Below are 12,733 nucleotides of genomic sequence, written 5' to 3'. Positions count from 1 at the left end.
AACTAAGCTGGGACTGACCTGGAGACAGCTTTCACAGTGCCAGAGGGGGCCATGCAGACAGGGAGAACTAAGCTGGGACTGACCTGGAGACAGCTTTCACAGCGCCAGAGGGGGCCATGTAGACAGGGAGAGCTAAGCTGGGACTGACCTGGAGACAGCTTTCACAGTGCCAGAGGGGGCCATGTAGACAGGGAGAGCTAAGCTGGGACTGACCTGGAGACAGCTTTCACAGTGCCAGAGGGGGCCATGTAGACAGGGAGAGCTAAGCTGGGACTGACCTGGAGACAGCTTTCACAGTGCCAGAGGGGGCCATGTAGACAGGGAGAACTAAGCTGGGACTGACCTGGAGACAGCTTTCACAGTGCCAGAGGGGGCCATGTAGACAGGGAGAACTAAGCTGGGACTGACCTGGAGACAGCTTTCACAGTGCCAGAGGGGGCCATGTAGACAGGGAGAGCTAAGCTGGGACTGACCTGGAGACAGCTTTCACAGTGCCAGAGGGGGCCATGTAGACAGGGAGAACTAAGCTGGGACTGACCTGGAGACAGCTTTCACAGCGCCAGAGGGGGCCATGCAGGTTGCTGGTGAACTGTCATCAACATTCCTATGGACCATGTGTGCTAAAATACCAACATGCCAGGTACAATGTATTTGCTTGTGCAGAAGTGGCTTGGCGGTCATGGGGAAGACCAACAGTCTTCTGGTTAAGGCCTGCTCCATGAGATGGAGTTCATGGAGCACTGTGAGCCAGAAAGCAAACTTGTGGCTGGGAAGTCACAGGTGGTATTCATACTCGGTCTGTCATGGGCTCTCCATCTGGGGTGAGTAGACTTGTGTGTTGCATCTTCTCAGGAAGTTTCATCATATAACAAAGCTTTACATTAATTTTTGTGCTATGGAAAGCCTGAAGATTTAAGAACTTTATTCTTTCAATATATAAAAATAAATAAAACAGTCCAATTTTTGGGAGTATCACAAATACAAGCAGAAGGTACTGTATCATTATTCTAAATAACTGGAATAAATTAGTTTCTTGTTCCTCCATCTTCTAATTATAATGGCAGAGTGAAAATTAGGCTGATATTAAGTTGGACTGCAACATCACTGTCACATGAAGTAGACACATGAAGAAAGCCATTCCAAAGGATGCTGTGGGTGGGGCATCTACTGCATTTTGCACTCGGGCCCATCTCTTCCTGAGGAGGGCTGACAAAGGTCTGCCCTAGGATCCACATTCTCTACTTCAGCAGCTGGCTCCTCTGACAAAGAAAATAAAGACAAATTAACCCTATTCAAGTACACACAGAGGCAAGCACGGCAGGAAGCAGAAAGGACAGTGAAGCAGGCGGTTAAGGAAGGAAGGGTGATTGGCACATGTGTTTGGTGGAAAAGCTTGTATACAAGGAACTCTTATTTTACTTAATAGTCCATGAAGAACACTAGCGATGTTGGCAGTTTGAACATGCTAATGGGAAAAGGGGAAATTTTACTATAATCTGTATGCATACAAAAAACAAAAACCAACCAAACAAAACCCCAGCAGTACATAGGATTATGCTATCCAGGATTTCCGCGTCCCCTGGAGGTCCTGGGATGAATCTCTCACAGATAAAGGTGAACTACAGGAATATGCATTTCACAGACCACTAGCCGTCTCTGACTCTGAGCTGGGTACAGACTGAGTGGGTGAAGTCAGATGCCTGCTTCTGTAATTGTGACAATGACAGCAAGTGGCAAGGGAACAGAGCGAACCCAAGTCTGGAAAACACCATGTAACTGTGTAACCAAGACAACAGAACCTGAGTTCTGACTCAGGCTCTGCAGATGAAGCCGGTGCTATCCCCAGTGACACCCAGCAACCTGTGCATTTACCTACCTGGGCACAGTCCTAAACTGGAGTTATCAAAATAGCGAATCGGATGGGGTGCTGGTAAAGACTTTGACCGGTTATCAAAAAACCAGGATTTCGGTGACTCTTTTGGCACAGGATCCTGCAACTTCCGTTCCCTGCACCGAGAAGGTGTGTGCTGTCTCCTTTTAGAATCTGCCCCAGTCACTTTAGGAGACTTTGGAGAATTCTCACGAGCTGCTTCTCTGTAAGTGTCTTTTTTAAGGCTTCCTTCCTTCCAGGTTTTAAACTCCTTGGAGAACTGAGGGTTTTCACTTGAATGGAAGCAGAAAGAGCAGACGACTCAATTCTCAAATGTGGGTATGGAGAAAATGTAAAAACAACCCTACCCTACTAAAATCTCTAACACGAAACTTACCATTTTATTACATTTGCATTTTAATTTCACCCCAATGCTTTCTGTCTAGACTACTTCCATGGTTCAGAAGTGAAAAGGAGCTATATAAATTGAAGAACTAAAGTACAATTTTGTTTGTTTGTTTTTGTTTTTTTGAGACAGGGTTTCTCTGTGTTTCCCTGGCTGTAGACCAGGCTGGCCTAGAACTCACAGAGATCTGTCTGTTTCTGCCTTCTGAGTGCTGGAATTAAAGGCATGTGCCACCAATGTCCAACACAAAGTAAATTTTGATAATGGAGCTTGAAAAAATTAAAAAAAAAAATTCAAAGTTTAACTTCAGGTTTTTGAATGAGTCTATAACATTGAGTGGTTTATGTGCTACTGTAGTTAGGTTTATAGAATGCTTATTGAACCTTTACAGAAGTATATTTTCATCTATTCTAATTTCTCTTCACTTTTTTGGTCGCAACTTCTTCACCTTCCTGAATCTATCTGCATATGATCAGATTCTTCCTTCAAAATGTAATTTAAGTTAACCATACCCTGCTTATCGTTTTTGCTGGGATAGGGTCTCAGTAAGTTCTAATGGCCTTGACCTCATGAATTTCCTGTCTTTGCCTCCTGAGTTCTGGAATTGCAGCCATACAATGTTTGGCCCTTTGTTTTTGCTTAACGTTGCTCAGTATAAAAGATGTAGTTGTTAACTTCTTTGGCTGGGGATATTTTATTCAGTGACTCATTTCTGCAGCGCTGGGGAATGGAAGCTAGGGCTTGTGCGTGGAGGCAAGCATTCTGCCACTGAGTTAGACTACTAGCCCTTTCTACTTCCGTAATGTGCAAGTTTCTTCTACTGTACCATCAGTAGTGTTTGGCACAAAAATTCTACTCTTCTATGGTAGGAGGAGCTGCAGTTTGTCTGTAAATAGGGCCTGTAAATAATGGACTCGCGGTCCTCTGTGGGATACAGCTTCATTGTGGAAGCTGTCTTCTCAATGGTCTTCATTTCCTGGTTCTTGACCTACTTAAAAATAGTTCAGAATAGCTGGGAAGATGGTTTAGCAGGTCAAGTACTTAAGCTTAATTCCTAGAATCCAAGTTAAAAGAAAAGCTGGGTGCATAGTACACGTCTGTATCCAGTGCTGGGGAGGTGGAGGCAGGAAGCTCTCTGGGGTTTGCTGGTCAGCCAGGTTAGCTGAATCAGTGAGAGACCTGGTCTCAAAACACGCCGGAGAAGCACCCGAGGAAGACACTCACACCGACCTCTGGCCCCCACATGGACAAGTCTGCACAGTTAATGAACAGCAAATGTGAAATGGAGCCAGGATATTCCCATCTGATTCTCTTTCTTTCTTGACAGGGTTTCTCTTAGTAGCCCTGGCTGTCTTGGAACTTGCTCTGCAGACCAGGCTGACCTCAGATTTAGAGATCTGCCTGCCCCTGCCTCCTGAGTGCTGGGATTAAAGACATGGGCCATCACTGCCTGGTTATTCCCATTTCTTTTAAAATAAACATTTATTACACAATCTCTAAAAATTGCTTTCCCTCAAATTAGTGAAAGGTTGACAATTACAGAAAATAAATGCAAATAGTTCCAACACATGTAGCCATAAACAGGATATGTCATGTAAACAAAATTGGCCTTTTTTGTTTGTTTGGCTTCTTTTTTGTTTGTTTTTGTGTGTTTTTTTTTTTTTTTTTTTTGGTTTTTCGAGATAGGGTTTCTCTGTGTAGCCTTGCGCCTTTCCTGGAACTCACTTGGTAGCCCAGGCTGGCCTCGAACTCACAGAGATCCACCTGCCTCTGCCTCCCGAGTGCTGGGATTAAAGGCGTGCGCCACCACCGTGTTTTTTGAGACAGGCTCTCTATATTATGTAGCCTTGGCTGACCAAAAAGTTACTATGTAGACCAGGCTGGCTTTGAACTCCAGAGTGCTGGGATTAAAGGTATGTACCATCACACCCAGGCTTAGAACTTACCTTAGTAGTTGATTCTTTTGCTTTATTAGCTGTTCATTTTGCTGCTTTAACTTAGAAATTTCATTTTCCATCCTTATATATTCACTTTTCAAAATAAGAGCTTTGGTGCTTTGTACAATACCACTGCCACCTCCACAGGTTAAAGGTTTACGCAAAGGCTGAGAGTCATGTTCTGATATCACTGAAAGAGGCAAACATACACACAGGTTGATATTCTTCTGTTTCTGTGCTGCCCAGGCTGGCTTTGGATTGGAACTGATCTTCCTTCGTCAATCTCCTGAGTGCTGGAACTATAAACAATGTGCCACCATGTCCAGCTAGGCAGATAAGCTCTGATGCTCAAAAAAGAAATATTAAAAACTGCAACAGGCCACTATGGAAACCATTTCCTAGAAGTCATCTCTGCTTTTCTGTTTCTCCTCAGTCTACTTGACCATCATTCTTTATTTCCCCAAAATCTGCCTCCAATACTCACATTACCGCACCTTCCATCCCATTATAGCAACAGCAGCCTTTTATAATCAGAGCTATCCTGAGTCTCCGATCCATGCTCTAATCACCTGTGGGGCTTGTCACCTGCTACCTTGCTGCAGGTCGTGCAGAGACTGCCCCAAAGTCACTCAGTACACTGCAAGTGCTCAACATACACTCAACTAAACACACCTCCAGATGAGAGTAAAACTGTCAGTATTGTGGCCAAAACTGTATAAATACGGAGGAGGTGTTACTGATCTAACAACCCACGTGGTCATCAGCAGTTTACTAAAGAGACAGAGAAGATATGTGAGGAGATTAGTGATGGTCATTTTTATCATTCAGGTACAATACAGGCAGACATCTCTGAAAATCAGAACTATTCCAGTGTCCCAGTGGATTAGAGATGAGCAACTCATTAGATGCAGAAAAGGCTCTTGACAAAATCCAGCCTTCCTTCATGATAAAAGTTCTGGAGAGAGTAGGATAGGAGGGACATATCTCAAAATAATAAAGAGTGTCTACAGCATCCCCACAGTCATAGTCTTGATTGTTACTGAAATCAGGTACAAGACAAGGACGCCCATTCTCTTCCCTCCTGTTCAATATAGTGTTCCAGGTCTTTTTGAGAGGAATAGACAACTGAAAGAGATTAAGGGGATATAAAGAGGAAAGGGAAAAGTCCAAGTATCCCTATTTGCAGATATGATTTTATATATAAGAGACTCTAAAGATTCCACTAGGAAACTTTTACAGCTAACAAATACTTTCAGCAAAGTAGCAGGATACAAAAATCAACATACAAAAATCAGTAAGCTTCCTAAAAAAATCTTGGAATAACTCTAATCAAACAAGAAAAGACTTGTATAATAAAAACTTTAAGACATTAAAGAAAGAAATTGAAGATGACATCAGAAAATGGAAACATCTCTCGTGCTCATGGATCAGTAAGATTAATATTGTGAAAAAAGTCCATCCTACCAAAAGTGATCTATAGACCAGTGCAATCTCCATGAAAATTCCAACACAATTCTTCATAGAAATGGAAAAAAATAATTTAAATGTCATATGGAAACATAAAAAAACCTGAGATAGCTAAACAATCCTGAATAATGAAGGAACTGGTAGAGTTATTACCATCCCAGATTTCAAATGATAACACAGAGCTATCTATATAGTAATAAAAACAGCATGGTATTGGTATAAAATCAGACATGATGATCAATGGAATAGAATTGAAGACCCAAATATAAGTCCACAAGCCTATGGACACCTGGGTTTTGACAAAGCCAAAACTACACACTGGAGAAGACAGAATCTTCAACAAACAGTGCTGGTCAAACTGGAGGGCTGCAGGGAGAGAGGGGAATTAGTTCCGCATCTGTCACCTTGCACAATACTCAACTCAAATGGATTGAGAACCTCAACACAAGGCCAGATACCCTGAATGTGACAGGAGAGAAAGCAGGGACTAGGCCTGGACTGGAAAAGACTTTCTGAACAGGACCCTGAGAGCAGAGCATTAAGACCAGCAATTAATAAATGAGACCTTATGAAGCTAAAACTCTTGTGTACAGCAAAGGACACCATCATACTAGTAGAATGGCAGCTTGCAACTGGAAAAAAAAAATCTTTACCAATTGTCCATCTGACAGAAAGTTAGTATCTAGAATATAAAAAGAACTAAAAAAACCCTGAACATCAAGAAAATAAATAACCCAATTTAAAAATGGGGTATAGAACTAAACAGAGTTACCAAAGATGAAACAAAAAAGACCAAGAAACAGAGTAGTGGTTCTCAGCCTTCCTAACGCTGTGACCCTTTAATCCAGTTCCTCATGTTGTGATGACACCAACCATAAAATTATTTCATTGCCACTTCATAACTGTAATTGTGCTACTGTTAATGAATTGCAATTTAAGTATTTGATATGCCAGATATCTAAAATGTGATCCCTGTGGGGGTCAGGACCCACAGGTGGAAAATCGCTGACTTAAAGAAATATTAAAATTCTTAGCTATCAGGGAAATACAAATTAAAACTACTTTGAGATTCCATCTTATACCAGTCAGAATGGCCAAGATTAGTAAAACAAGTGACAGCACATGCTGGTGAGGATGTGCAGGAAAGGGGAACACTTATTCATTGTTGGTGGGAATGCAAACTGGTACAGCCACTATGGGACCCAGTGTGGAGATTCCTCAAAAGATTAAAATAGATCTACCACAACACTCCGCTTTACGGCGCTTGGACATATACCCAAAGCATGCTAAATCTTACTACACAGGTAGTTGCTCATCCATGTTCATTGATGCTCTGTTCACAATAGAAACTGATAAAAACTTAGATATCATCAACTGATGAATGGATAATGGAAATGTGGTACATTTACACAATGGAGTGTTATTATTATTCAGGTGTTAAGAACAATGAGATCATGAAATTTGCACGTAAGTAGATGGAGCTGGAAACAGTCATCTGAGTGAGGTGATCCTGAAAGACAGACACTGCGTGTTTTCTCTGACATGTGGATGTAGCGTTTAGGCTTTAGATGTGAGCTTCATTCAGCACATGCAGAGTTAAGGCAGCTAGTAGGAAGCAGAGGGAAAGGGGAATCTTCAAGGAAGGGGAAATAGAATACAGTGCTATAAAGGGAGACTGGGAAATCAGAATAGGAGGGTTAAACAGTGAGGGAACTGGAAGGCAGGGTAGAGAAGGGAATATGGGAACTAACACTAAATGGTTATCTGAAGAAGCTTCCTAAATACACACATATATCAAAGCAATTGAAATGGGAGTTACCAAATAATGGGGGAGACAATGCCCTAACTAGATATCATATGCTATCAAATAATATTTCCTGTGCAGGTATCGGTTACTCTCTGCTTGGCCTAGCATGGGCTTTAGAAATCTCAAAGCTCACCCCCAGTGACACACTTCCTCTAACAAGGCCAATCCTTACTCCTTCTAATAGAGAATTTCCACTCCCTGGTGACTAAGTGTTCAAATACATGAGCCTATGGGGGCCATTATCATTCAAACCACCATAGTACAATAGTGGTACAAATGTTATGGGACTAACCAACCAATTCTTGACTGGATTTAAGGCCTGTTCCATGAGATGGAACCCATATTACCTAATATTATCAATGACATCAAGAATCTGAGACTAGATAGGTCATGGGACCAGAGGAAACTTAATACCATTATTCTGCTAAATGACTGTAGCAATAAAGTGAATCCTAATAACATACTACTATACCCTTAGAATCGGTGCACTGCTAAACTCACATCAGAGAAGCTGCTTCTTGCAGTAGATGGTTAAATTAAGAGACCTACAGTTGGACAGTGTCAGACAATGTGAGGCTTGTGAGCAGTCAGCCCCAGAGGGACGTCTGTACCACAGTCCACTCCTCAAGCTCAGGGATCTAGTGTAGAAAGACTGTAAGAGCCAGAGGTATGGAAGACTCCAAGGAAACTTGTAGAGACACAACAGGGCTGAGGCATGTATGAACTCAGATTGTAACGATACACATAAGACCTGCACAAGTTTAAGCCAGATAAAACCCCAGCATGGAGAAGAGAGTGGGCACAAGGTCCCACTCCTAACCAAGAGGCTATTTGCAATTGATAGCTGCTGGGAGAGGGAAAAAATCAGTTTTCTTCAATGGAATGACACTGGGTACATCAACCAATCACACTTGTTGGCAGGCCCCATGCTCAGGAACAGCTGACCAACACAAAACAGGTGTTTGCTTTGTGTTTTTTAAGAGAAAGAAAAAACAAAGTTGGGTGTGTGTTGGGGGAGGATCTAGGAGTTGTGGGAGGGTAAAGGATATGGAAAAAAAAAAAAAAAAGAGAACATACCAAAATACCTTAAGGCGTCGGGTGGTGGTGGTGGTGGTGGTGGTGGTGGTGGTGGTGGCACACGCCTTTAATCCCAGCACTTGGGAGGCAGAGGCAGGTGGATCTCTTTGAGTTCGAGGCCAGCCTGGGCTACAGAGCGAGTTCCAGGAAGGGCACAAAGCTACACAGAGAAACCCTGTCTCGAAAAACCAAAAAAAAAAAAAAAAAAAAAAAAAACCAAACAAAAAACCCCCCCAAAAAAACCCCAAACAAACAAAATACCTTAAAGCTATGCACATAATGTACATGTGAAGTCAAATCAATTTTATGTTTAAATTTGGGTCAAACCCCTTAAAATATCTCATTTTGACAATGCAAATATTTCAATATCTTAAGAAGTTCAAAATCCTAGACACTTCTGTTTCCAGGAATTGTAGATAAGGGACGTTCACCTTGTATATACTTATTATCTTGGCCCTTCTGTAACAAAGAAGCCTCACTTCTATTTTATCCTTTGAAACTTTCCAGTCAGGAACCAAGATCACTGCAATAGACACTTAGGAAGTTCAGGCCACATTAGATACCAGACAACATATTTAACATACTATTGTCATTTTCTATTACATTTAAAAAACTAATATAATTACATCACTTCCTTTCTTGCCTTTCTTCCCTTCAACCCCTGCCACACGGCTACTACTTCCTCTCAAATCGATTTTGATACTGTTACACATATAGACATAAACATTCAACCTACTGAGTCTGTTCAGTGTGGCTTGCATACACGATTCCAGGGCTGACTACTTTGTATTTGGTGACAAATTATCATTCCTCAGAGAGGTTAATTCTCTCCTTTCCATTTTCTTTTGAGAATAAGCATAACACATATATGCTATATTTTGTTGGGCATTTAGATTTCGCAAAGTGCTTTCCTACACCTGCTGGTTTGATGCTCGTGTGTATGAAGGTCAGGTTAGTTCACATGTCACATGTCACCGAGGGCACTCAGTCCAAAGACTTTCCTCCAATTTTCAGCTAATGCTTGTTCTAGTACATAAAGTTGCTCTAATACCCAGTCAGCATTCTTCCTCTAACAAAGCACATGACAGAAAAAAAAAAGAAAAGAAAAAAAGCTACTGCAAGGAGTATACAGAAAGAAATTCGACCCTTCAACCCCCAAACTATGTCTGTGGCAAATTTCAGTTTTCATGTCATTATCAATGTAGTATCAATTTATGAGCAGATCAGCTAATACTTATTCACTGTTATTATGCAGCCATTGGAATTTCTTAGTTGTATGCATATAGCTAAAACCTCCTTGGATGTGTTTGGTTTGTATTGGGAAGTAAGTTTTCCCTTGATAATTGAGCCATTCTTACAGAAGTCAATACTTGAGTGATGTGTGAAGATCTTGGGAGGCCTGCTCATTTCTAGGGAAATGGAGGAGGAGTGGATCTGGGGGAGAGGGGTGGTGGGAAACTTGGAGAAGTGGAGGGAGGGGAAACTGCAGTCGGGATATATTGTAGGAGAGAAAAAAAAATCTGTCTTCTTCAACTTACTTGAGGTATCCTGGGCTTGTTGATTTCTTCTAAGATTTTCTCTCAGCTGCCTTATCACTTCTTTTTGATGTTCAACAGTGGCTTTTATAGAGCGAACTCTAACAGGAGTAAGATAAGGAAAATATGTAAATGTCCGGGTGATCTGAAGTGGAAGAAGGGTAAACAGAACTGTTGCCGAGGGTTTCTAAGTTGATGTGCCACACAGACATGACACCCTATGCTGTAGCACATCAGTCCCTGGACTATGGCTCAGGTCTCAGGTCTCATGGCTACACCCAAATGCAACCATTCTGTTTAGCTGTCCGAACAGTCCAGCTTTATTATTGAGAAACCAAGTCATTTAAAACTTCTAGAAATGTAATAGGCATTAGTTATCTACTGAACAAAATTAGTTTTGGAGACCCTATGAACTATTACACCATGGGTGATATAAACAGAAAATCACCAGAGAATGAAAAGGAACAGGAAAACCAAACCAAACCAAACCAAACCACTAATTTCCATACTATTAGGAGAGCAAATCCTCACTGTAGCTCTGACTTTGGGCAAAGGAGTCAAAAGTCAAATTCTGTACTGCTCCCCAGGAGAAAGGGATACTTTATGAATTGTTAGTCAGCAATTCAAGAATTAATCAGAAATGATAAATTATAATCCTGTCTTAAAAATTATACTGTTCTTGGGCTGGAGAGATGGTCCAGCAGTTAAGAGCACTGGCTGCTCTTTGAGAGTTCAATTCCCTTCAACCACATGGTGGCTCACAACTGTCTGTAATGAGATCTGGTGCCCTTTTCTGGCCTGCAGGGACACATGCAGGCAGAACACTGTATACATAATAAATCTTAAAAAAAAAAAAAAAAAATGCTGTTCTTAAAAACAATGAAAATAGTGCTGGGTGTTGTGGCATAGGCCTTCAGTCCCACTAAAGAGTTGATCTCTAAGTTGGAGGCCAGCCTGGTCTACAAAATAAGTTCTAGGACAGCGAGGGATACAGAGAAACCATCTCAAAACACCAATACATGCTGACTGTATTTTATAGGTATGCTATTATGGTAAAAAGAGGATATGCTGTGGGGTCCCAAGTACTAGAAGAAAACAATCTTTACACAAAAACACATTAGGAGAAAAAAGAGAATCGATAGAACCAAGCTGAAACCTCAGTCAATCAAACACCCGTGCACACACAAAAAGCAAAGGCTCTCAATATCCACTCTGAAGGATGACAAGTCACCTTTAAGCTTTGATTCAGATATCATTGAGGCAGACCCATTCAAAGACACCCTGCTAACTGATGAGAATCATGCTTATTTTTTTCAGCACTGGGGATCAAAAGCAGGGCTTTGGGCATGTTAGGCTAGCACCTTACTGCTGGCTATACCACAGCCAGAACTGTGCTCAATTTTTTAATAATTTCTACACTTTAATGAACTTGAAACTTATGGGTGCTTACATATTTTTTTTAAACGTAAAGAAATATTTTTACAAATTACTTTCTAAAAAGTAAACAAATACAAAGATATCTGTGAAGTTTATAAAGCAATGCTATGTGACTAAAGCCATGTTCAACAAAGCCAAAGACAGACTTACTCTACTTCAAATTCCTTGGCATTTTCCTTCTTTTCTAGGTCAATCTTCACCAGCTGCATTTTGAGATCCTCAATTTCTTCTTTATAGGGCAGAGCTCCTAAGGCAACTTTGTCCTGTCATAGAAAAAAAAGTAAAGAAAAACAATGATTAGTTTTGGATTTGCTAGCTGTGAAGTGGCTGCCTTTGATGCAGCAGAAATGTCTGAAACCTGCCTACAACTCCTTACACAAGAAGACAGTAAAGGCATATCCCAATATTTGATATGAAGTATATCTGAAACTATATGCAAGCAAATATTGTTTCTTTAAGAAAATACTCTTTCCACCGGGCAGTGGTGGCACACGCCTTTAATCCCAGCACTTGGGAGGCAGAGGCAGGCGGATCTCTGTGAGTTCGAGGCCAGTCTGGTCTACAGAGTGAGTTCCAGGAAAGGCGCAAAGCTACACAGAGAAACCCTGTCTCAAAAAAACAAAAAAACAAAAAAAAAGAAAATACTCTTTTCCAATGGAAAATGTGATATAATTTACCAGATGAACAGAAAACTGGAAATGATGAAATGTGGGCTGGCGCCATGGCTCAGTGGTTAAGAGTAACTGGCTCTGCCCCTGCAGACAACCTCGGACAGCTCACAACTCTAACTCCAGCACCAGACAAGCACGTGGTGCAGAGACCCATGCAGGAAAAACAGTCACACACGACAGAAAAAATGAAATGAGTGAACAAAGGAAAGGAGCGCGGCAGTGTGGGCACAGAGCAGATGGGTGCTCGGGCCACAGAACCTCCCGGGTGTTCTGTAGCAGGACAGCTCAGTGAAACAAAGACAGCTATTTTGACTTAGGAAGTCCATATAACCTTACATGTCTGCAAAGATATGTATCTTAAAAAAATCATGACTATACTTGAATGTTTTCTACATTTACTTTTTTGTGCAGGACTGGGGCAACTTGCAAAGTTAGCTCTCTCCCTCCACCATGTGGGTTCTGGGGCACAGACTCAGGCTTGGTGGCAAGTATCTTTATCCACTGAGCCATTTCACAGGCTCTTGAC

General features: G+C 41.5%; 1 protein-coding gene across 2 annotated transcripts in view; it reads right to left on the bottom strand.

The window, feature by feature from the left end:
• Positions 1–895: 895 nt before the first annotated feature.
• The window catches only part of Cenpe (centromere protein E), a 67,293-nt gene continuing 55,455 nt past the window's right edge, over positions 896–12,733 (bottom strand). Inside the window, exons 42-46 of one of the 2 annotated variants that reach the window (XM_052730549.1) lie at positions 11,687–11,799; positions 10,103–10,200; positions 4,223–4,403; positions 1,877–2,163; positions 896–1,259 (exon numbers count right to left, since the gene is read on the bottom strand). In XM_052730549.1, the coding sequence (XP_052586509.1) occupies positions 1,165–1,259; positions 1,877–2,163; positions 4,223–4,403; positions 10,103–10,200; positions 11,687–11,799 (774 nt within the window). In that variant the 3' untranslated portion in view covers positions 896–1,164. The remainder of the gene's footprint in view (positions 1,260–1,876; positions 2,164–4,222; positions 4,404–10,102; positions 10,201–11,686; positions 11,800–12,733) is intronic. The other variant, XM_052730548.1, reaches the window with a different exon arrangement.

Source organism: Peromyscus californicus, unplaced genomic scaffold (genome assembly GCF_007827085.1).
Source record: "Peromyscus californicus insignis strain IS unplaced genomic scaffold, ASM782708v3 Scaffold_9__1_contigs__length_137607984, whole genome shotgun sequence".
NCBI classification, from domain to species: Eukaryota; Metazoa; Chordata; class Mammalia; order Rodentia; family Cricetidae; genus Peromyscus; species Peromyscus californicus.
This window is presented reverse-complemented; position numbering and strand designations above follow the sequence as displayed.